Here is a 24,704-nt window from a genome sequence, read left to right on the forward strand (position 1 = left end):
CAGGGAAGCCCACCCCTTGGGCCCAGTGGGGAGCTTAACGCTGCTCTAAGATAAACTGTTTGCCCTCTATAGCAGAGCCAACATTCACAATCATTCATACCAGTGTGCAACGCAAGTGGCAAGATAAAAATAGATGAATACTGATATTCCACTTCCATAAAAGATGGAAAATCAGAGCTGTCAGGTGAAATGTCTGTTGTTTTGGTTTCTAGTCTATGGCTTGATTTTCTCTTTGGTGTGTTTTTAAGGCCCTAGCCCAGCTGCAGCTCATCGACTACATCGGGGAACAGACAGCAGTGTTGATAAAAGTGAGTATTTGTTCCAGAAGTGTTTGATACAGTCTTTGGGGGGATTTCACTAGGAATTTATATTAGTATGGGCTGTCTGTGTTGCAGACTAAAGGTGTTACGCAATCAGCACAAAATCTATCATAAAAAGTGGTGTTAAATCTTGGGTGATACGATCACAAGTGGGAAGGCAACACATGCTGTTTACACCTTGATGTAACATTTCTCAGATGTATCTCCTGTGACCACTTATGATCAGATTTTGAGGGGAAGATCTGTTTCTGCCTCAGAGTAAAAGCAGATTATAAAAATAAAAATAAAAATAAGAAGATAGTCATGGTATGTCACATTGTAAGGTATGATGTTTAAACAGCAAAATATAGTTGAAATATAAGGTCATTGTGAGATAAGAAGTTACTTTTTGAGATATAAAATCACAGTTTAAATATAAAATTGCATTTACCTTTTTATTTACATAGCCCGGCACTGTTGTCCAAGGTCTGTATGTTATGTAAAAATCCCATTCATTTTATGGTTGATTTTTTTATGCTAACTTATACTATGAGGTTACAGTACAAGGTTGTTAACTGATAACTGAATCGCAATAAGCAAATTGTGAGAAAGGAATTATTTATTGCCTGCCCACTGCCCATGCACCACTGCAAATGACACAGAATCTGTATCCCTACTCTTTAACTACCATGCACTCTTAAAAATAAAAGTTCCAAAAGGGGGCTGGGATGCAATAGAAGAGCTATTTTGGGTCCCAAAGAACCTTTTTGTGAGCCGCTCCTAAAAGAACCATTTTTTTCTTATGGTTCTGTTTGTGCTTATGGAGGTATACCCTTCCATTTTCCACTAAAAAGAACATTTGGTGCAATGGAAGGGTTCCATGGGACCATCAATGCCAAGAAAGAACCTTATTTTTAAGAATGTGTTTGTCTATATATGCTTATTTCATTTTTTTCTATGATCATTAATTTATGTTATTTTATATTTCTTCATTGTTTTTCAAATATGTCTTGGCTTCATGGAGATGTAGTTAGAACTGTTAGGTACACCCTTGTACCTTTGTCATTTTGACTAATTTTCAAATACATTTTTCCTTTAAATTAAAGTGTGTAATGTTGTGATTGAGCTGTTTGGTTGTTGATTTGGTTCATGGTTTATAACTCTTGAACAAAGACTTCAAAAAATCTCTTTGGGAAAAACCGAGGCTCCTGAAAAAGTAGACGGGCGTTGTTTTGCTCTATATATTTTTTCACACATGGACCGTAATTCTAAGAGCATGCATTTCCACACTTAAAATAAACAATGTAAACCAGCCAAATGAACCTCATTAAATAGTTGAAATTATTATTATCTTTGATCCAATAGTAGGTCTATATGGGCCATAAATACAGAGATTTTCACAGGCCTAGAAGTGCCCAGCTCTGCCTGGCTGGCGATCAAACTCTGATAGACCCGTCAGCTTGTGTTTGGTGTGTGGGCCTTTTACAATCACAGTAATTATTCATGACAGGTGCTGCTGTGGAGCTCAGATGCACTCAATCCAATCAGCAGCACCAGGACCCCCAAAATCTGACCATTAGATGAACAACCAAAGAGAGAAATAGTGTGGAAATGACTGAAATAAAAAGATGTTCTAATAAACATTATTTCTACATGCTAATAAAAAGGCTATTGTGCATTTTCACATACGTTATAGCTGGATTGAAAACAGCCATATGGTGAGAGTGTGTGTTTATTTCTGTTTGTGGACATGTGTTGTGTTGTGTTTCGGTTTATGAAAGCAACAGAGCATGAAATAATGAATCCAATGTGACTGTGTCATGAACACATTGTCTGCGAAGCCTCTCACCTTTGTGTTGGCATCTACGTGCCTTTATGAGACTGACAGAGAGAGGGTTTGTGAGTGTGTGTGTGTGTGTATGTGTTTGGTTGTGACATTTTATTGTTATCTTCTCTTCCAGGCAGTGCCAGAGGAAGAGCGGTTGGCCATCGCTATCATTTTGGTCATGTGGGTCTCAGCACTGGCCTCCTCTCTTATAGACAACATTCCCTTCACTGCCACTATGGTAAGGAACTCACTTACTCCTTCAAGCATTTCCACTCAAACACAAAGATATGGTTAAAAAAAGAGAAAAAAAATAACTCTAAATCACACTCTAGTTTGTCTGACATCTTTCGTACACAGACCTTTTATTAGTACTTAGCCTTTTTTTTAAATAATAAAGGCTGCATCAAGATATTGATTGAAACAATGTAATCAATGTTATTATTTTCATATTTTGAACTTAATTTTACTACCATTCAGAAGTCTAAAGTTTAAAGTTTAAATAGTTGTTTTAAAAAAAAAAAAACTATTTTCTATACTAATATATGAATATATGAGTTTGATTCCAAAACGCTATAAATCCATTTTGATTAATTTGAGTAAAAATGTGTTTTCTTTACCAAGAAAGTGGCAAGATGAAAAGCACTATTTTCTGTTTCAAACTTTCACATAGCATCTTTAGGTTATAATAACATTAAAAATTCAAATCCAGATTTTTGATTTTCAAAGATTTATTATAAAAACTCCAAATTTTTTTCCCCAAAAGGCAATAAATCCATGTTTTTTTTTTTTTTTTAAATGTAATAAATCCATTGAATCAATATAACAGTTATTTTTCATATTGAAACTGTTGAAAATACACAACAAAGTAAGTTGATCCACATCCACCTCTGAACTTGGTCAATACTGATCTTATATACAGGCATTGGTCTAAAAATAGCCTACATTCAATCAGTCATAGCTCCCAAAATTAATTCAACCGGTTATCTTGTTAATGCTTTAAATTAATTACAACAATAAAAAAAAAATTCATCATGAACAAGAGCATGAACAATATCACATTAGACCACAGAAATTCCAAAATGACATTTCCCTTACATTCAACTTCCAAACGTGCATTGATCTTTGCCATGTTATATTCATTTTGTTGACTAGTGCTATACGCTGTATTTACAAAAACATATGGCATTAATAAAAACACTTACACTGACAAGCTATGCAATATCGCGTTCATAATCGAATGCGATTCATCTGTGATTATGAATGCGCTATTGCATAGCTTGTCAGTGTAAGTGTTTTTAAGTGTTGTTCCCTGTGTATTAAATGCTGCTCCATCTGAAAACACGTGATGGAGATCACAAAACCGGCTTTACTGACGAGATGCGCATGACAATCACATACGATTTATCGTGCAGCCCTAATTTTTTGTTTGTTTGTTGATCACAAAGTACAAAGTAGATGAGGAAAACTAGGATGCCGGGTGTATTCAAAGCACTGCCATTACCGGTACTGTTTACAATGCGTGGAATGGTGCGCTGTGATTGGTTGAGCGGATGTATCGCATTCTGCTGAGAAAGGAGACTGGAGTTTGTTGCGGTTTGGAAAAAAAGGGAGAAAACATGACAGAATAATACAGCAGATATCGCTTTTTTTTCGTAAAATTTAAAACTGACTTTTCAAAACGGACCAGATACAATACTGATTTTGGAGGAAACTCTTTTTTTTTAAAAATGTTTATCACGTTTTGGAACCAAACTCATCATATATAATTTAAGTCATTATAATGAACCTTTTATTGCCTACATAGCCTAAAAAGCGCTCAAGTACAGGCATAAAACTTGCACAGCACTCGGCAGAAGTAATGATAATGAATGTGTCAGGGAAAAACAGTAAGGATGCTGCATTAACATTTTAATAATTTATTGATAAACTAGTGCTTTCTTTGTTTTTGGATTAAGAGATAAAGTCGGCGACACTGACTCGTCATCTCCGCAGCAGTGACGCGCCTGTATGTTTCATACGGATTACATAATCTGTGAACTTGTTTTCCATTTGAATTGGTTCATTTGACGGTAGACATTTCACTCTCTATAGATATATTTTTAATGTCTGTAAGGCAAAGATGTACACGGAGTTTCGCGCTCAAGTTCACAGAGACGAGACGGCAGAAAGCGCATCATGTTTGCTTTCGTTATTTTACAAAAGCACGGTATTGTGATTGCACACAAATAAACGTATAGTCTTTACAGATTTGAAAGATGTATTACTCTTATCTGTATTTTTTCAGGATTTTAAAAGTTTTTGTTGCAATTAAAATTATATTCAACTAAATTATAAATTTAAATTAAATTATTTTTATACAAATAAATATAGTGTAAATGTAGTATAAAGTATATACTGTATTATTGGAAGCTGCTCTCCATTTTGTTTATTTTTCACTTTATTTTGCAGTTTCCTGCAATAGGCCTAAACCTAATCCTAAAAATAAACCTAGGCCTAAAGTCTTTTATAAAATAGTTCTGCGAATAAGAAGTTATGTAAGACGTAATATCATTCACCTGATCTTTATCACAAAATAAGACAGGTGATCAGGCCTCTGATGTGAACCAGGAGGGTCTTGGATGAACCTGAAGCGATTTATGTAATGATAATGACTGAAGTCCCTTACTTAACTTGAAGGGTTGTCATATCTTGCCTAGGGACCCTGAATCGCTGTCAGATTTTGGAGTTCTTTCAATTTAACCCCTGTGAACAAAGTAAACTGTGAAATGTCCCAGTACTCTTTTAACATTATTTATCCAAAGTAGAACACTGGAGCTGTTTTATGATTAAAAATGAATTAGAAATATGCTTTTTTTAAATACTTTCAGTATGGCATGTCACATTGCAGGACACTGCCGTCACTGCTTGCCATGTCCTGTCAACTGCCCACGTTCTGTTGACAAATAGGTGAAAACAGTGCATCTCATCCTCTATAGTCAGCTGAATTGTGTGAGAAACAGTATAGTGAGTGATAATGTGCTATCAGAGCAGCGAATGAATCATGTGCATCATGAATGAACACGTGCTGTGAGCTGATATGATGAACATGGCACCAAACAGACAGAGCTGTGCTGCCGATCGCTCACTGCCAAATGAGCAGAAGGGAAGAATGCAGGGCAGATGAAGAGACAAGTCACTCCAGAAATCACTTAGCATTTCAAAAGCCTTTTCATTTCCTTCTTCTCCAGCGTTTTCCACACGTTTCATTTGATCTGTCTATTTTGACCTCTTTTCTTACTTACTTTCACTTCCTTTCTCGCCTTGTGTGTAGTAGGGATGGGCAGAACTATTTTAGTTGTTAGATTAGGCAACTAGCTATGTGAACATCTAGCTGAATACTAGTCATTTATTGCAGTTTTTATTTATCATTTATTTAGCCTGGCAAATTAACCACGATTATATATATTTCTTAGGGCGCATTTACATAAAGTTGATTGTTGGATGACTAGTTAGCCACTGGGACCTGCAACTCTGTCCTATTTGTGACCCTGGAGCACAAAACCAGTTATAAGTCACAAAGGTATAGTTGTAGCAATAGCCAAAAATACATTATATGGGTAAAGTAAAGATCATGTTCCATGAAGATATTTTGTAAATTTCCTACCGTAAATATATCCAAACTTAATTTTTGATTAGTAATCTGCATTGCTAAGAACTTCATTTGGACAACTTTAAAGGCAATTTTCTCAATATTTAGATTTTTTTGCACCCTCAGATTCCAGATTTTCAAATAGCTGTATCACAGCCAAAAATTGTTCTATCCTAGCAGACTTCAAGTGGTAACCTCCGGACACCATGGAAACACGACCACACAATAAATGGGATGATGGACATGTGGAATTTATTCACCTTAAACAGAGTAGTGAGGCAAGATTAGTACACAGACATCACAAGGCCTACTCTCTCATTCCTCTGCTTCCCCGTCCGCATACACCATGCGTCTGAGCGCGAACGCTTAAAGGAGAAGCGATATATTTTCCTTTGGTGTCCCACTAATTAAGGCCCCACATACAACAATTGATAGGAACTCCCGACCGGAACCATTGAAACTAGAACATTGAAAACAAGTTTTGCTGAAGTTTTGGTTTGTTGAACACTAACAAACCATACATCAATGGAAAGCTTATTTATTCAGCTTTCAGATGCTGTATGAATCTCAATTTTGAAAAATTGACACTTATGACTGGTTTTGTGGTCCAGGGTCACATATAGTCTTATTCTTGCTCGCTGTCTGTCTCTTTCACTCACTCTGTCAAAAAATGAGAGATAAACAGAGTGAAATGTACTTGAGCTCAGTGTACACCTGCGGTGGTAATGGATCGCATTGCAAGCCCCATTGCTGTATAAATACAGAAAGACTTCTCAGCACTGCCCTCTCACAATCTGAAGCTGGACTTGAAAGACCATGCAATTAAACACACACTTCATTTCTGTAGAGCACAGAATGTGCCTGTTTTTGAGTCCACTAACAACAAAAATAAGCATGTGTTCAGTTGTTTTTAATCGCCTCATTGAAAAGTGATTTGAAATCTGGTATACTGGTGTCCTCATCGGACCTCATAACTAACTTAACCCTCAAGCCTCATTTGGTGAGCTTAAAAACAAGCTTAAGACCATTTACCTAACCAAAATATTCCGCCATGGAAATTCATAATGGTCTAAGCAGCTAGTTTCTGTGTTTAAACATTTGAATTGCTTTAAGTATTGACTCCATATCACACCATGCATAAAGCAATTTTAAATTGTGCTGACCCTGTTTAGGTTCACGTATCAGGCTCAGCGTGTTCAATTTGAGTTTCTATACCTTTTCAAACATGACACAATCACTGACATCCACATGGAGCATTAAACATCTGATCTGAAGATCAATACAGAAGCTGTTTACTTCTATCCCATGGTCTCATCTGTAAGGGATTATATATGACATATACATGGCTGCAGACATGTCCCTGCTCTCCCTCAACATGTTTGTAGATCTTCTTTGTGTCCCTGGCCATTTGATGGGTGACTTGCCAAGGATTGTTCTGTAATTGCAGTAAATAAACTGGATCAAAGTGCTTGTGGAATTTAACAAAGGTGATCATTTAACATGAACATTATTGACCTTTCTTAACCTGTTTAATGTAAGGTTCTGTCTTTGTGGTAAACCTTTAAGCCACAATTGATATTATATTTTCAGGAACCCCAAGTGCTTATCCTGAAATAGATCTACAAGAAAATCCCAAAAGAACCACCTGGTGAGAACCAGGATCTTAAATTGACTGACAACAATGAAATTTGAATTTAAATAACCGTTTTGCGTTCTTTTTCTATTAAAATATTTTAGAATGTAATTTATTCCTATGATGGCAAAGCTGAATTTTCAGCAGCCATTACCCCAGAATTGAGTGTCACACGATCCTTCAAAAAATAATTTTAATATGCTGATTTGTTAATCCGCATTAATTATCAAACAGCCATTTTATTTGTAATAAATATATTAATATTTATGATTGCAGAGTTATGATTACAGAGACTATGTGTTATAGCTGTAAAATTGTTTCCATGCCACCTGTGTCAAGTTAGGATCTTCCACACAGATTAAAAATGTGCTATTTGCGCTCCACTGCAAACATAAAACTGCTATTTTCTTGTCAGCACAAGTATACGGTTGCTTTGGCTCCTGGTGCCCTCCCATCCACGCTGGCTATGCCACAGCTGAATGAACCGGATGGCAAATGTAGTAGAAAATGTAATCACAGTTGTGCTGTGTAATTTATTCAAGTCGATTGCAGCTGAAGCCGATGTTAGCTGGGAGGCCAGCGTGTAGCGGACAAGTGGCTACACACAGAAATCTTCGAGGCAGAAGACATTTTCTGCAAATATGCAATCTTTAAATTACACTACACTGGTGGCAAGATCGAATACTTATGTGCCTTGAGAAACGGATGCATGCATATTTGTTGTTGTCGCCACAGGGATGCACTCTCTGCTTCTCAACATTATATGCTCATGCTAAGTACTGATGGCTATAGCCATTGTGGAGTGTTTTTGTCTCATTTATATCCATGTAGATTTCATGCCTGGGTCAAAGTGGTGATGCTTGGATCATACATGCTGTTTCATGAGATTTTCATTGGCTGTTTATTCAAGCTCTGTGTCTGTGCAAAAAAAGAGAAATATGGATAAAGAAATCTAATGTCATCAACTATTGATTTTCTTGTTCTTGACTTGTGGATCAGAAGAATATGACTCAATCTGCTAATAGGTTGGACGGCTGTCAGAATTATTGAATATAACACTCTTTGTGACCCTGACATCCACAATGTTTAGTTCTTGACAAATGGTTGTTTGTAATAGGCATTGCTTAATTTCTCTCTCTCTCTCTCTCTCTCTCTCTCTCTCTCTCTATCACATATACACACTATATATAATATACTGGAAACACTTTACTTGAAGCCTTTGTGTATAATGCATTAAAAAAGTACTTTTAATGCTTTAATTATGCGTTGTAATACACCTTATAATACATTGTACAATCTCATGAACAATTGTAACCACAATTAATACATTATAACTCTTATGAATTCATTGTTACACATTATAGCATTTAATAACCCTTTATAATGCCATATATATATATATATATATATATATATATATATATATATATATATATATATATATATGATGTGTTTCTTTCACAGATTCCTGTGCTTATAAACCTCAGTCAAGATGCCGATGTCAACCTACCAGTCAAACCTCTCATTTTTGCATTGGCTATGGGAGCTTGCCTTGGAGGTCAGTTGTATTATTATCTCTCTTAGTCTTATATATCATATAAGTTATTTTTTTTTAAAACAAACATGCCATTACAGCAACCTTGGTTCAAGTGGATTGATGAACTGCAATGAATACTATGCTTTTAAAATACATAATTTTTCGCGTTTCCTTTGAATTGCAAAACACCTCCTACAGAAGCGAGTAATTACTTTGCCTAAATGTATCTGTGATATAAAACTAGCAATTCATACTAGTAATTCAAAAAAGGTCTCTTCTTATTACATTGTGTTGTTTTTCAATGCCACAAACTTCTTCCTCACTGGTTTTGAAAGCACCACAGTGCACAAAAGATCGCTCTACATTTACGAATATATTGTGCTAACAAGGCCATCTGAAAATGCCTCATTGCCTGTTTGGCTCTAAGGACATGGAGAGATATGTGGCAGTCCTATGGCCTAATCAAAGGAGATGTGTTAGCTGTAGTATCGATCCATGAAATGCTAAGGCAGACTTCTGGTTTTGTTGTCACGCTGACACCTTTCAAGATGTGAACCTTTCATGTGAAGACCATTCTTCTACAAGGCCAAACAACATGCTTTAAAAAATATGTCTTTTAGGAAATGAGAAATTGATGGGTGCAAACTGCCTTTAGAGTTTTAAATTGTTCAAAATCTGAAAATTCATCCCCTGTAAGGCATTTAGTCATTGAACTGAAAATGTGGTGTTGACAATACTTTTGTGAAGGAATCAAGAGCCTTCATATATATATATATATATATATATATATATATATATATGTATATATATATATATATATATATATATATATATATATATATATATATATATATATATATATATATATATATATATTAGTGCTGTCAATTGATTAAAATTTTTTATTGCGTTAATCACAGTCCTGGACTGTGATTAATCACGATTAATCGCAAATTTAAAATACTAGGATTTACCTGTAAATGTGTTGAAATAAAGGAATGCATAACAAACTAGTTTAAGGAAACAGAACCTTTCACACCTCCCCCAGGTATGAGACATTATCCTTATTATTCTTTTGTTTTTATTCAGCCATTATCAGCCTTTATGCTGGCAATACAACGTTTACCAAGCCACATTGCTTCAATCCCAGTAACGTTACACATTTACCCAACTATTTTCAAAAGTATTTCTAAATAAATACAACAAAACATTTTCTTGCGACCTTACATGAAGTATTATGATAAAATGCATTATGAAAAAGAATTGGACCTGTTCTGCAGGTGCATTAGAGCTAACATTAGCATCATGCTACATAAGACAATTTATGAGATTAATAGTACACTTTTACTCAGAACTCACTTTAAACCACCATCGAGTGTTTGTAAAAAGTTCGTTTTGCGATCACATGTGTACACATACACATACATTTTGGGTGGCCACGGTACATTATAAAAGTAGCCCAAAAAACGCAATACACAGCTCTGTAATTTTTCCCGCGACTGTATTTTCAAAATAGCCCAATTGTGCGGGAAAATCGCGACCCTGGCAACACTGGTTCACTGTACCCTTATCACATATGAGTATACATCTCTCGCGCAGTGTCGCTCTCTCTCTCGGACACGCTCTCTCTATCTCTCCGCGTTTGCTTCACATTTGTTTAGCCTGGCGCCTCATAATCACACAATCCCTGCGTCCCAATGTGCATACTATTCTGCCCTAAATAGTATTGAAAATTACTAAAATCACATGGAATTGGGACGCAGGCAATGATTACCTTACGCGCTGCGATGATGGCAAGAAGTGGGGGTCAAACCTTATCAAACGATTAATTTGTGTGAAAAAAATTTACGCGTTATAATTTTTAGATTAATCGCATGCGTTAACGTGTTAACTTTGACAGCCCTAATATATATATATATATATATATATATATATATATATATATATACACAATATATATATATATATATATATAGTGCCCTCGAAAAGTATTGGAATAGTAAAGACAAAATTGCTCTGTTGGCTGTGGAGTCAAGACGTTTACAAATATGATTAAAAGATGAATATGAGACAAAACTACAGAATGTCACATTTTATTATTGGGTGATTCAACACCAGAGGTGGGTAGAGTACCCAAAAACTGTGCTCAAGTAAAAGTAAAAGTGCTTCTAGAAATATTTACTCAAGTAAAAGTAATCGTCTGAATAGTTACTTGAGTAAGAGTAAAAAAGTATTGGATAAAAAAACTACTCAAGTAGTTAGTTACTAGTTACTTTGGATCATATAGGTACTGAATATAGTCTATTTGTATTTAGATATATAGATTACATTTATGTAATGTGTCTGTGTATACACACACACACACACACACACACTGCCGTTCAAAATATATACATATATATATATTTTAATGTAATTGATCAGTGATGCACATCAGAATTTTCATCAGCCTTTACCCCAGTCTTCAGAGTCACATAATCCTTCAGAAATCATGTTGATTTATTATCAGTGCTGCTCTTTTTAGCTTTCTATTCATCAAAGAATACTGAACAAAATGTTACAGGTTCCAAAAAATATTTTTGGCAAATACAGCAAAACTGTTTCCAACATTGGTAATAAATCAATATATTATAATGATTTCTGAAGGATCATATGACTCCGAAAACTGGAGTAACAGCTGATGAAAATTCTGATTTGCATCACTGAATTAAATTATATTTTAAAGTAAATTAAATATGTATTATCCTATAACCTCTGACACTGAAACCTCTGAAAACGCCTCACATGACTGCTTTGAACATAACGAAACAAATGCATATTGACGGATCTTCTGTTCTGCAAAATATAAACAAATGTAGCCTATATTGTTGCAAGCGTAAATATTGTAAAAATATGAATATTAATTGTGTCTAGAACAGCTCGCGCGCCGCTGCACAGAGCTAACTTGGGTTCCGTGGGTGTTCATTTCATACTCTGTGACAGCTTATTTAATGTATAAATTATACATTGTATTTAATGTAAGGTACATGTACAACAAACTGGTAATGTCATAGTGGTATCGTGGCCTATACCTGTGGAACAGTAGACAGCACACGCGGTGTTCATCTAATAAAAGATCTTCATATAGCTCTAGCAAACAAGCCTTTGCAGATTTGCTTTCAACTGACTGTAGATCCAAAGCCACGTCTTCTGCGCTCTTGATGTTCTTAAACTCTCTGTTATCTGAGTGAGAACCGCTTCAGAGATTCAGCGCGTGCGGCAGGGAACTGAACGAATCATTCAAACTGATTCGCGAACCGATTCACTGGTTTGCCAACTGGTTTGATAAAGCCTTTAAACAGAATCGACTCAAAAGAATGAATCATTCGCGAATGGGCATCGTTCATTGCCCAGAGAAAAGTAGACGGCGCGTTTGGAATAAACCGAAGCATTTTTAACTTGTATTGCATTAAGATACAGTAACGAGAGGAGAGTAACGAAGTAAAAGTACCGTTTTTTCTCTAAAAATATACTTGAGTAAAAGTAAAAGTACCCATTTTAAAATATACTCTAAAAGTATTAGTTACCCAAAAAATGTACTCAAGTAAATGTAACGAAGTAAATGTAACTCGTTACTACCCACCTCTGTTCAACACATAGATGTTTTACCAGCTAAGAAGTTCAGCACTTTTAGAGTTTTATCCGTCTATCTGATGTGAGCATAAGTATTGGAACAGTTGCCTCACAGGTCTTTCTAAGTGATCAGCTGTCCCCTGTTGCATTAATTCTTCAGATATTAAAAGCAGGGAATGTGTTGTATCAGTTATATCCATTACTTCTGCATTCTGAATCCTGCAATCGATGATGATACACACAAACCAGGATGAAGATGAGGGAGCTGACTTTGAGAGGAAAGCAAGCAATTTGGATGCTAAAAGAAAAGAGGAAGTCAATTATAGCTATAGCAAAAACAAAGGGCACGGAGAAATCAAGAGTTTGGAAACCACCAGCAACCAACAATTACCTGATCGGCTGAGAAAACAACAGTAGTTGATGACAGACAAATCATAAAAGCTGTGAAAATGAACCCTAAAAGAAGTGTCTGTAAAATCACCAACAACTTCCAGAAAGCTGGGGTGATGCTGACAATCTACTGTCCTCAGGAGACTTTGACACAGAATTACAGATGCTACACAGCAAGATGCAAACCTCTGACCAGCACCAAAAATAGAAAGGCAAGATTAGAGTTTGCAAAAAAGCACAAAGGTGAGCCAGAAGAGTTTTGGAACCGTGTTTATGGACAGATGAGAAAGATGAACCTTTATCTAAGTGATGGGAAAGAAAAAATGTGGAGAAAAAAAGGGAACTGCAAATGAATCCCAAGCATACAGCCTCATCTGTAAAGCATGGTGGAGGTGGTGTCATGGCATGGGCATGCATGGCTGTCTCTGGAACAGGCCCTCTCAACTTTACTGATGACTTAATGTATGATGACAGTAGCAGAATGAATTTGGAAGGGTACAAAACCATCTTGCCTACCAATATTCAAGAAAATGCCACCAGATTCATTGGGAAGTGCTTCATATTGCATCAGGACAATGACCCAAAACACCCTGCCAGTTCAGTCAAGGAATTTATAAGGGCAAAGAAATGGAAAGTCTTAGATTGCCCAAGTCAATCTCCAGATTTAAATCCGATTGAACATGAATTTCACCAGCTGAAGAGGAGAGTAAAGGCAGAAACTCCCCAAAACAAGCAACAATTGGAATTGGCTGCATTAAAGGCTGGGAAAAGCATTTCAAAGGATGAGACCAAGAGTCTGGTGATGTCTATGGGTCACAGACTCACTGCTGTGATTGGGCGCAAGGGATCTGCAACTAAATAATACCTTTTAATCTTTAAGTTAAATTTTTCTAGACATGCTATTAATGAGGTGATGACCTCTGTCCTTCCTCAGAAAGCTATCATGCCTGTGATTTGAGTTGGGACAGAAGTCCCTCTTCGTGCCATGCATTACCAAAGCAGGTGATACAAAAAAGAACTTTGCTAAATCACCTCTGCAATTTAGCACTGAAGGTCATTTCATTGCTGGTGCAATAAGTGATTGCACAGTGTAGAACTTTAAATTGCAATCAGCATAACAAAACCTGCTGTGCAAATTGGCACCAAATCAATTCTAATATTCATTTATAAAGATCCGTGTTTGTAGAGTACTGTATTTGTAGAGGACATATAATCCTACTTAAACATTTACAAATTTTCAGATCCTCTCTCTCAAGGCAGACTCGAGTGATTGGTTAGTGTATGTATATGGAAGAATATATAAGGTATTTGGAAGAATTCACTAGGCAAACATTTCTTTTTTTCTTTACAAATAAACGAATGTCTATGTTTATTCAAGCTATCAGAGTTATCCAAGATAGTCATTCATTTTTTTTCTTCTTCTCTTTCTATTCCCAAAGGAAATGGAACACTGATTGGAGCATCTGCAAATGTGGTGTGTGCTGGGATTGCTGAACAGCATGGCTATGGATTTTCCTTCATGGAGTTCTTCAGGTATATGTGTTGGGCACAAATTTATTTGTTTTGGTTAGGTTGTCTCTTCTTAAGTGGGCTGTTCTGAGCCAGAATAAGCTGCAATGAGCACCAGGCTCATTCAGGGAAATATATATATTTTTTCAAAGCTAATGCTAACAGCAAAATTACCCAAGAGTGCCCTGGTACTAGAGTCAATCCCCTAGCTTTATGTCCAGATGTTTATAGCTTTTCATAGTAGTCTCACTCTTCAGGGAAAGCTGTGATCATTCCAGCCAGATCTGTTGGCCAATGGTAGCTTAAATGGTTTCAAGGCACACTTTTCATCAGCAGCTCCTGCAATCTGCTGCTTGCGGTCATGTTCTCCTGTCTCTTCAAATTATAAAATACACCATTTAAAGCTGGAGCAATATTGCAATCAAAAAGGGAACAGCATAACCAACAGCTACAATCAAAATGCCACTCAACTTGAGCTTGTTTAATATTGGTATCCGTTATGTCTTATAATGTATTGTATGTATGTCCTCTGTATTTATAAGATGCTTTGTTGTAAACATATTTTTCTTGCACGCTCCGTGTAAAATCGATGTAAAAATCATGTTCATCATGTTCCAAAAATATCCCTAAGTGTGACTCTCTTTTTAAGAAGTGACAGACCTAGTTTTAGAGAGACTCTTAAGACAGCTTGATTTCAAGCACTCTCTAGCGTATCAACAAATACATCTGAATGTGGAAAAGGAGCTGCTCGCTGATTGCCTCTTGGTGAGAGGCTTGCGGAGATATTCACCGTCTCTTTTGATTTGGTTCTCCCTGCTTGTTACCACCTGCTCGATGGAAGTGCTTTCCATGCAAATACAGATGCATGCAGATATCTGGTTTTCTCCCAGTTGGCGGGGTGTTGGTGGTCAATGAATGCACATCTGATTGGACTGTGAAATGATCCCGGTGGGAGACTTTCAATCCCAGTATATAGAATCCGAAAAGGAATTGCAGACATGCCTAGCACAGAGCCAGACATGAAGGCACTTCACACTTTCATTTTTACCTTAGAGATTTGTGTCTTTGGATTTACTTGTTTTGAAATTTGGCCCATTCACCATTAATTTCCAATTTCCAATTTATTTATAATATATATATATATATATATATATATATATATTGCAGACAATCATGAGATTAATCATGATTAAAAATTTTAATCATTGCCCAGCACTAATATTTATATTATAGAGAGACCCAACGAGATCCAATGCAGCAGAGTGCGGTGCGGGACAACACTTGATGGGCGAGTGCGGGTGCAGGCGGGTAGATACTTGTGTGTGCAGGATGCGGGACAATGAGGGTGTACTCACACTAGGCAATCTTAACCATGGCCGAGCGCGTTTGACCCCCAAAGCCCGGTTCGTTTGACTAGTGTGATCGCTCCATGGTTCGTTTAGACATCCCTTTCTCGGTTGGAAGAGGTGGGCCAGAGCGTGGTTCAGTTGGGCTTTTGTTAATTAATTGACATATTGTGTTTTTATTCAGGTTTAAAATACAATATGCCAATTAATTAACAGAATTATATGATACACTTGGTTCAGTAAGGTTCAACTGGTATCAATTAGGTATCATGAACTTCCATTTATCAATACTTTTACAGCATTTTTTGAAATCATATGTTTTATGAATTAACATTAGTCAGTGTATTTTGAAAAAGCATGAATTAAGTAAGGAATAATTGGTGACGGGCCATTGAATTCTTAGAAAATAATGCACACCCCAGGTGGTAACTCGGTGTGCATTATTTTCTACAAATTCAACGGCCCGAAGTCAATTATTCCGCTTATACTACGGTTACCACGTCTCAAGACATTGATCAAATTATATATTTCAAGGCATTTTTCAGTTTTTTCTACTTAAATCGCTGGTGTGAGTAGGATTATTTCTTCCATATCTCATCCAACGCCTCTGTTGCTAATTCCAAAACATAATTTTAAACCTAGTAATTGAGGCTTGAGCCGTTGATAGTAGACTAATGCAGTTAATACAGTTAATAACTAAATTATGAGAGAGAGAGAGAGAGAGAGCGAGAGAGAGAGATTACCTCTGTGAGTCTGTGCATCTCTCAATAGTTTTCGGCAGCAATGTCTCTAGTTACAGTGAAACTTAAAGTTCATTTTCTTCAGGAACAGTGTCGTTGTTGTTACCTCGCTTGTGATAATTCATGTAGTTTTTAAGTTGTTAAACTTACAAACTGTTTGTACGTGCGACTGTAAGGGAGAGAGAGCGGGAGAGATAGAGTATGTGCGTTCTGTACATATTAAAACGTAATTTTGTGGCAAAAACATGAATATGAGCTGTCGTTTTTATCCTTTTGTTTAATATATTGATTTGTTTGGCCAGTGTCATTGTGGGTTTTGGACCTTTGAAATAACTCAAATTACTTGGCGAAGTGATACAGACATGTAATGCGGTCAAGACCTGCCTGGAACTACGTTCGCCATGCTTTTCCCTGAAAATAATTGCACACTTTAGAACGTTCGTCATCCAATCAGATTCAAGCATTCAGTGGCCCGTAGTATTACAAATATGAATATAAATATATATAAGAATAATATAAAAATAATATAAATAATAAATATAATTAAATAAAATGTTAAATATATTTATATAATACTGTATATAATATATACGGTTTTATTTCTAAATATAATTAACATTTTAATATTTTTTCCATGACCTAACAATCCATCCTCATTGACAAGCAGTCACTTACCATTTTGTAGTTCCTTTGCTTGTCTGTCTAAGTGGCCATGGCACTTTTAAACCCTGAAACAGGAGAATCAATGGCATTAGACAGAGCCCAAGGCCCTCGGCTCAACACAGGTAAGGAACGGAAGTTCAGTCTAAAAGGCACATCAGACGGGGAAATAAGGCAGATCAATTCAGGCTAATCTTAGGAGTGAATCCAAACCGTCCTAGCGTTAGCAAGAACCCCAGATTCTGCCTCACTCTTCACTTTTAGTTGAACGCTGCCACTTGCTTCCAATTCTGTTTCAGTAGTGAAGTGCCTCTGCTAAGCCAAAGACCTGCTTGCTGTGTGCACTCATGAGACGTATTCTTGGATTCCCTCCTTCCTCATTCTGGTGCCCATAGGACTGTCCAGAGGCAGGTAGAGCAGCTGGGCGACTCTGGGCTAAACCAAATGGGAATGGGCTGGTGGCAGCGGGCTGGGTGAGGGAGGAGGCAATCGCCTGTGGAATCTTATTTTTTTGGCAGTGCTAGGAAAACAAACAGGGTGGCAGCAGATGTTTGAGTAATTGCTCATTCATCATTAACCTCCCTCCTGCCTGATACTCACGGAGAATTCAAGTCACCCTTATCAACCTCTGCATGTCATCTGAACCGCTTCTGTACCTCTTCAGGTAGAGTATCAGAAGTAGATAAATTGCGATGTAATCCTGAACTTCTGCGTATTTGCTTTTTGTATTTTGGGGCCTCATTTGTATGCCCTGTCATGGTTAGAACTTTGTGATGAATGGGCAAGTCCTCAGCTCAGCCTGTAATTGGCTGATTTGTCGGTTGCTATGGGGATGAAGGAGGGACTGAGACTTTCTCTGGTGCTCTGGTTAGAAACTAGTGATGGAGTACCACTGAGCTTCACCATGAGGGCTTCACAAAGCAGCCGACGTTGTACAACACAGTTCCTCTCCTGGTTTTTAAAATAACAAGATCACCTGAAGAGCAGACACATTTATTTTATTCACAATCTAAGTGAAGTGAGTGAGTGAGTGAGTGAAGTGACATACTGCCAAGTATGGCGACCCATACTCGGAATTCGTGCTCTGCATTTAACCCATCCATCGTGCACACACACAGCAGTGAACACACACACACCGTGAACACACACCCGGAGCAGTGGGCAGCCATTTATGCTGCGGCGCCCGGGGAGCAGTTGGGGGTTCAGTGCCTTGCTCAAGGGCACCTCAGTCGTGGTATTGAGGGTGGAGAGAGCGCTGGACATTCACTCCCCCCACCTACAATCCCTGCCGGCCCGAGACTCGAACCCGCAACCTTTGGATTACGAGTCCGACTCTCTAACCATTAGGCCACGACTTCCCCATTATGTAGTATATTAGGCCACGAATCTAAGCCATTATGTAGTACCGTTGGGGTCAGATGAGGCAGAGATTGCAGTCTTTGTGATCATGGTACATTTTTCGCCAACTCAACAATCAACTAACAACTCAACAATCAACTACTGATGTACACAACTAAGCTAGCAATTCTGTCACATTTTAGGTTGGGGACCAATTAAGGGGAAGTCGTGGCCTAATGGTTAGAGAGGCAGACTTGTAATCCAAAGGTTGCGGGTTCGAGTCTCCGGCCGGCAGGGATTGTAGGTGGGGGGAGTGAATGTACAGCACTCTCTCCACCCTCAATACCACGACTGAGGTGTCCTTGAGCAAGGCACCGAACCCCCAACTGCTCCCCGGGTGTTGCAGCATAAAATGGCTGCCCACTGCTCCGGGTGTATGTTCACGGTGTGTGTGTGTTCACTGCTGTGTGTGTGCACGTTGGATGGGTTAAATGCAGAGCACGAATTCCGAGTATGGGTCACCATACTTGGCTGAATGTCACTTCACTTCAATTCTCAGTATAAATGAATGATTAAGTATGAATTTTGCCCCAATAAACTCCTAATATCTTAGCAAGGTATTTGTTTAAGTTTAGGCTCGAGTAGAATTAAGGGATCTAAAATATGGTCATGCAGAATAAGAAATTATTATGTGCTTTATAAGTGCTAGTAGTCCAATATGCTAGTAATATGCATGCAAATAAGCAACTAGTGAAAATAGGTGGGTCCCCAAACTAAAGTGTTACCGGGAATTCTTACTATTTAGTTAATCAGAATCCATTTATGTTGGTCTATCTTGATTAATGACAGGTCAGGATACTCATCTAGTCTTCCATTTAAATGAATAGTTGTTTTGTGAGGTCAAATAGTTAAATTTTTGGGTCACACTTTGTTTTAAGGCCCAATTCTCGCTATTAACAAATCATGACTTTTTCCTCGATAAACTAATTATTTGCTGCTTATTAATAGTTTGTAAGGTAGTTATTACCTTTAGGTATTTGATTAGGGATGTGCTTTATAAGTACTAATAAACAGCAAAGAAGTTATCAGTAGGCATGCTAATAAGCAACTAATTAATAGTGAGAATTGGTCTCTATACTAAAGTGTTACCATTTTTTGTTTTATCTTTAGTTTTTAGCCAGTTTAGTTTAAAAGTTTTCAACAGGGCTGTCACTGTGGTAAACTCCCTCCAAGAAGTTGCCCTCAAAATATTGTTACTTTTAAAAACAAAAACGGTTGAAAATACATTAGGCAACAGAAAATTAGCATGCATATTTGTTGAATTTTTTTAAGTTACCTTATTAAAAGGTTGCGTTATTTTTGTCTTAAAATTTGGGTGTATTTTTATAGTTCAGTTTTTAAAAACACTAATACATAGTTCAGACTTCTCACTGACTGGCTGAAAAAATATCTAGAATATTTACAATGATCGCATGTCATTACTGTACTCTTCAGTGACAGTTTGAAAAGTATCCTCACCGCATTCTCTGTTGTTCTCTGACAATGATTTCATCAAAACTTTCTGCTTGCTCCAAAAGTCTTGGGCTGATCTGTTCAATTGCAAGTGACAGGAAGTCTTCCATTGGTGTTCAGATGAGTCCAGATTTTATTAAACCGTGCATCACTCTCTTTTCCTGTCGATCTCCTGCCCTTTTCCACTCACCCTAGCCTATCCCAATAGTGGCAATATTGGCTTGTGACGACTCGCTTGGCTTTGCAGCCTTGCCCCTCTGACCTCCATATATACTTTTTCTTGGAAAACCATCACTGACCGTCTTCAGCATAAGGAGGTTAGTCTAAATGACCAAGGCTTTGGGGACCTGCTCTTAAACGGCGCATGTTTACCACACCAGGGCAAGTTTCCTATATTGAGCACTTGTTTTTTCCCTCTCTCCAACATCCATCTTCTGCTGGCATTTTTCGTCTCCGGCCAAGCCATCTGAGTGAACTGCAGAATTAATGAAGTGACATACGGAGACGTGGCCTGACCAGCTGTAAAACTTTAATGATGCAGAGCTTGTGAATTCATGGTATATGCAGTTGCCTCACATTATGGGTAGGCTATATGTCTGACATCTGTCAGTGTGACCTGAGCAGCCCTGAAGGGAACAACCTAAACAGAGAAAAGTTTGATTGTATATTGTATATTTCGTACATTTATTTGGCTTTTTTGATAATATGAGTGATATATGAGTGTGAGTAGTTAAAGACTCTCAGATAGCCAAAATGATTACTGCACTAGTAACTAGTTATTTAGTAAAAACTGTAATATTATTTAATTTAATTTAACAATACTTTGATAGCCTAAGTCTGAATATAATATAATATGATATGATAATGTTTGGTGATTCTACTACTGTAAAATTACACACTTCAGCTTTATTATTATTATATTCTCTTCTTAGGAACTATTATCAGTCTTGGGAATGTTACTTTGGAAATATAATAGGTTAAAGATTACAAGTTACTCTATTTAAAATTTTATAAGTAGTGTTAATTTTTCAATTACTTTATTATGTAACTGATTACATTTTTATTACTTTTCAAGATTTCTAACAAATGTTTTCAACTGTTAATCAGTTAATCAACTTTTAGACAGGTTGTACCAATGTGCTAAAGCTTCAGCAATGTGGATTGATGTAATTGGCGGATGTGCTGTGTTGCAAAATGCAAATTTAAACAAAAGAACCAATCAAAAGCATCAGAATAGCATTGCTTTACTAAATGGCCTTTAAATGTCAGGGGACATTGTGCACATCAAGAACAGGCAATGCAACAAATTATTATTATTCAACATATCCTAGCTTTTTACAGAAAATATGTAACCCTGGATCACAAAACCAGTCATAAGTAACACAGGTATATTTGTAGCAATAGCCAACAATACATTGTATGGGTCAAAATTATCGATTTTTCTTTTATGCCAAAAATCATTAGGATATTAAATAAAGACCATGTTCCATGAAGATAGTTTGTAAATTTACTACCGTAAATATGTAAAAATTAAATTTTTGATTATAGTAATTATAGCCATGCTAAGAATTTAATTTGGACAAATTTAAAAAGCGGTCATCGGATGCAAAATTCACTTTACAAGTTGTTTGAACATAAATGTTTGTTGGAAGTGTGTGTACACATTCATCCTATAATGATACATTTTTTTTTTTAAATCCTCTTTCTCAAATCAGGCTGTTCTGAGAGCCCTGTCAGAATGACGTAGTTCTGTACGGACCGCTCCTACGATAGTTGATTGACAAGGCCGTCTTACCTTAGACCCGCCCTGAGTGAGCTGTCATCAGTCCAGCATTGTGTCGACTCCAGTGCAGGGGGAAGACAAGAATGTCTCCGATTAAGCGATTGAGGTGTTTTGTTGTTGGATGTAATAATGAAGTCATCATTAACTCCTGACATCTGAGCCGCTGAAGACGCAGAGGTTTAACGTTACTTTCATTTTTAAGGGAATGCGCTGATCCCTGATCTGCCTAAATGTGTCTATGTTCGCTCGAATCATTCGTGATCCAGCTTCATCTACAGAAGAAGAGAGTATAAGGGTTTTTTTATGAATCTTTGCAAGTCGCCTTTCCTAATAACGTGCTAAAGTAAACAGTACTGCTCTCGTCACCCCACGGAAGAGAGGGGCGGGGTCAGCAGAGCTCATTAGCATTTAAAGCAACATTGACTAAAATGGCTTGCTAGAAACAGAGCTCATTTTGACATGGTAAAAAAGGTGTTTTTTACAGTACCATTGAGAAATTTTAACCAAAGTATGTTATAAGACCCTCTCACACAGTAATACCAGTAAATTTCCGTTAAATTTCCGGAACGACTTTAACGGTAAATTCAAAAATGCGCTGTTCGCACAGGCAACGACATTCTGTCTTTTTTCCGGAAAAGCACCATTCACACATCCATTCCAAAAGACTGGTAAATTCCGTGTCATCATTAACCTCCAAATGGCTGCGCTTGTATAAACATGGAGGGGTATATGCAGTCAGTCTTTTTGTTGATGGTTTTATTTTTGTTTCAAACTTTTGCATTCATGCAGCTGCTTTTGTCCCAGAGACATCGTAATAGACGACTACAAACCAGTGCTTAATTTGCTTATTTCGAGGTCCCGGAACAAAGCGGGGTGACGGATCCGGCATGTGGTTAGAGGAGGGGAGAGGTAACGGAGCATTCAGCTGATCACATTGGTGGGCCAGTTTAAGTGATTAACAGAGTGCAGTTGCTTTTATTAGGGTTCGTACATGAAAAACCTGAAAAAGCCATTACATTTCGAAACAGCAATTTCCAGGCCTGGGGAAAAAAATTACTAAACAATAATGGAATTTTATTTCACAAATCTCTGTAATAGTGTCATAATTAATCATGTCCAGAATTTTGTGGGTGATTGTGTGTATATTACATAGTTTTACTCCTCGCCGCGGCTTTCAAGTTTATAATGAGGGAAATTCCTGCAAACATTTATTCATGATAGCAAGTAGGTTATATGAGTAAATAAATCCACACAAACTAGCAGATTAAATCAGTCATTTGAAAACAGCATGAGTGATTCAGCTGGACCGCGTCTTCTCTCTTTCTTTCTCGTCTGCAACGAGCTGCTGCACACTGATTTAAGACTTTCGCTCGCATTTCGGGACAGTTGACAAAATTGTCCCTTGCTTAATCGGGTCATTGTTGAAACGTCACAATTTATAATTTGCCAATTATACAATGTATAATGTATAAATTTATAATTTGTCTTTTTAAGACAATCGGTACTCGCGTGCTCCAGAGGCTGTTTCAAGGCTGAGCGCTCAGTCACATCCAAAGCTGCCTATAGTGAGTATCATATTGAGTTATTTTTCATAGTTTGTTGTTGAGCTTAAGTGGCCAAATACACACAAAATTACGCAAAAATGGCCGTCCTGGCGAGTATTCAGGTTTTTTCTTAAGTAAATGTGAACAGTTGAGAAAGAAAAAAGCCACAAAGGTCTGTGCGACAAACATGGCCGGATTATACATGGGAAAGTGTGGAGTGAATGCGTCATCTGCAACAGAATGTTATGATTAGCCCAGAGTAGACGTCTTACGTCAGTGCGTCTGAACCTGTATGTGCTCATACCGGTAGTTTTCCTTCTGCGTTCACACACAGCATAATTCCGGCAATTTACTGGTAATGTTACAACTTCTCATACCGGTAAATTGTCGGAACGAATTTACAGTTTTTTTCGAAAAGGTCCTGTTCACACATGATCTCTTTACGGCAATTTACCGGTAATTTGCCGGAAAAGTCTGTATGTGTGAACGGGCTTATAGACTTTTCATTAAGACCTAAAGAATCATATCAACTTATATCAAGTGGGCATCCGATGACCCCTTTAAAGGCGATTTTCTCACTATTTAGATTTTTTTGCACCCTTGGATTCCAGATTTTCCAAACCAGACATCAATGGAAAGCTTAGTTATTCAGCTTTCAGGTGATGTATAAATAAAAAACATTACCCTTATGACTGGTTTTGTGGTCCAGAGTCACATATTTAGATGTAACCCCTTTTGTATTTCATAAGTAACTGTAATGTAATTACACATTTTTCTCAGTAAATGTAACAGATTACAGTTACCGTTTGTAATAATGTACTGTAACACTGTTAAATGTTACTAGCTACTCCCCAACACTGCCAATTATGTAATGTTTAATTTAAACACAGGACTGAAATGGTACTTTTGATGAAAGGAAAACTGAATGCCAGTAATGCAAATATTTTATATAAGATATTTGCATCTGAATGTGTGTGTGTGTGGTTTAGATTAAGGTACGCATAAATATAGATGTATGCATTTGCATACAAATGCATCAGCATTTTCATTAATGCTGAATTAATTAAACTAAGTGTATTGCAAAGCACTTCCAGCAAAGAATCCATGAATACCATCGAACTTGCTTCAGGGCAGATAAACAGTCGATGTAACAAAAAACAACAGAGACAATACTGGCTGATTTACGTGGAAAGGGCCTCACTCTGTTGTTTCCAATAGACGAAGCCCCGCTTTCCTCTTCTGCGGATCTCCCACGTCATGTGATGTAATTAGCATTCCCATTTACAGCCGCTGTGTCTCGATACCCCTGTAGCACAGACAATACCAAACCTGTGCTTGGAGACTG

General features: G+C 37.2%; 1 protein-coding gene across 1 annotated transcript in view; it reads left to right on the plus strand.

The window, feature by feature from the left end:
• The window catches only part of LOC306844802 (P protein-like), a gene marked incomplete at its 5' end in the record, with an annotated part of 112,837 nt that overhangs the window by 60,413 nt on the left and 27,720 nt on the right, over nucleotides 1-24,704 (plus strand). The window contains 4 exons of the mRNA XM_079377175.1: nucleotides 249-308; nucleotides 2,261-2,365; nucleotides 8,853-8,946; nucleotides 14,367-14,460. Coding sequence (XP_079233301.1) covers nucleotides 249-308; nucleotides 2,261-2,365; nucleotides 8,853-8,946; nucleotides 14,367-14,460 — 353 coding nt within the window. The remainder of the gene's footprint in view (nucleotides 1-248; nucleotides 309-2,260; nucleotides 2,366-8,852; nucleotides 8,947-14,366; nucleotides 14,461-24,704) is intronic.

This window comes from Barbus barbus (genome assembly GCF_936440315.1).
Source record: "Barbus barbus genome assembly, chromosome: 25".
In the NCBI taxonomy this organism is placed as follows: Eukaryota; Metazoa; Chordata; class Actinopteri; order Cypriniformes; family Cyprinidae; genus Barbus; species Barbus barbus.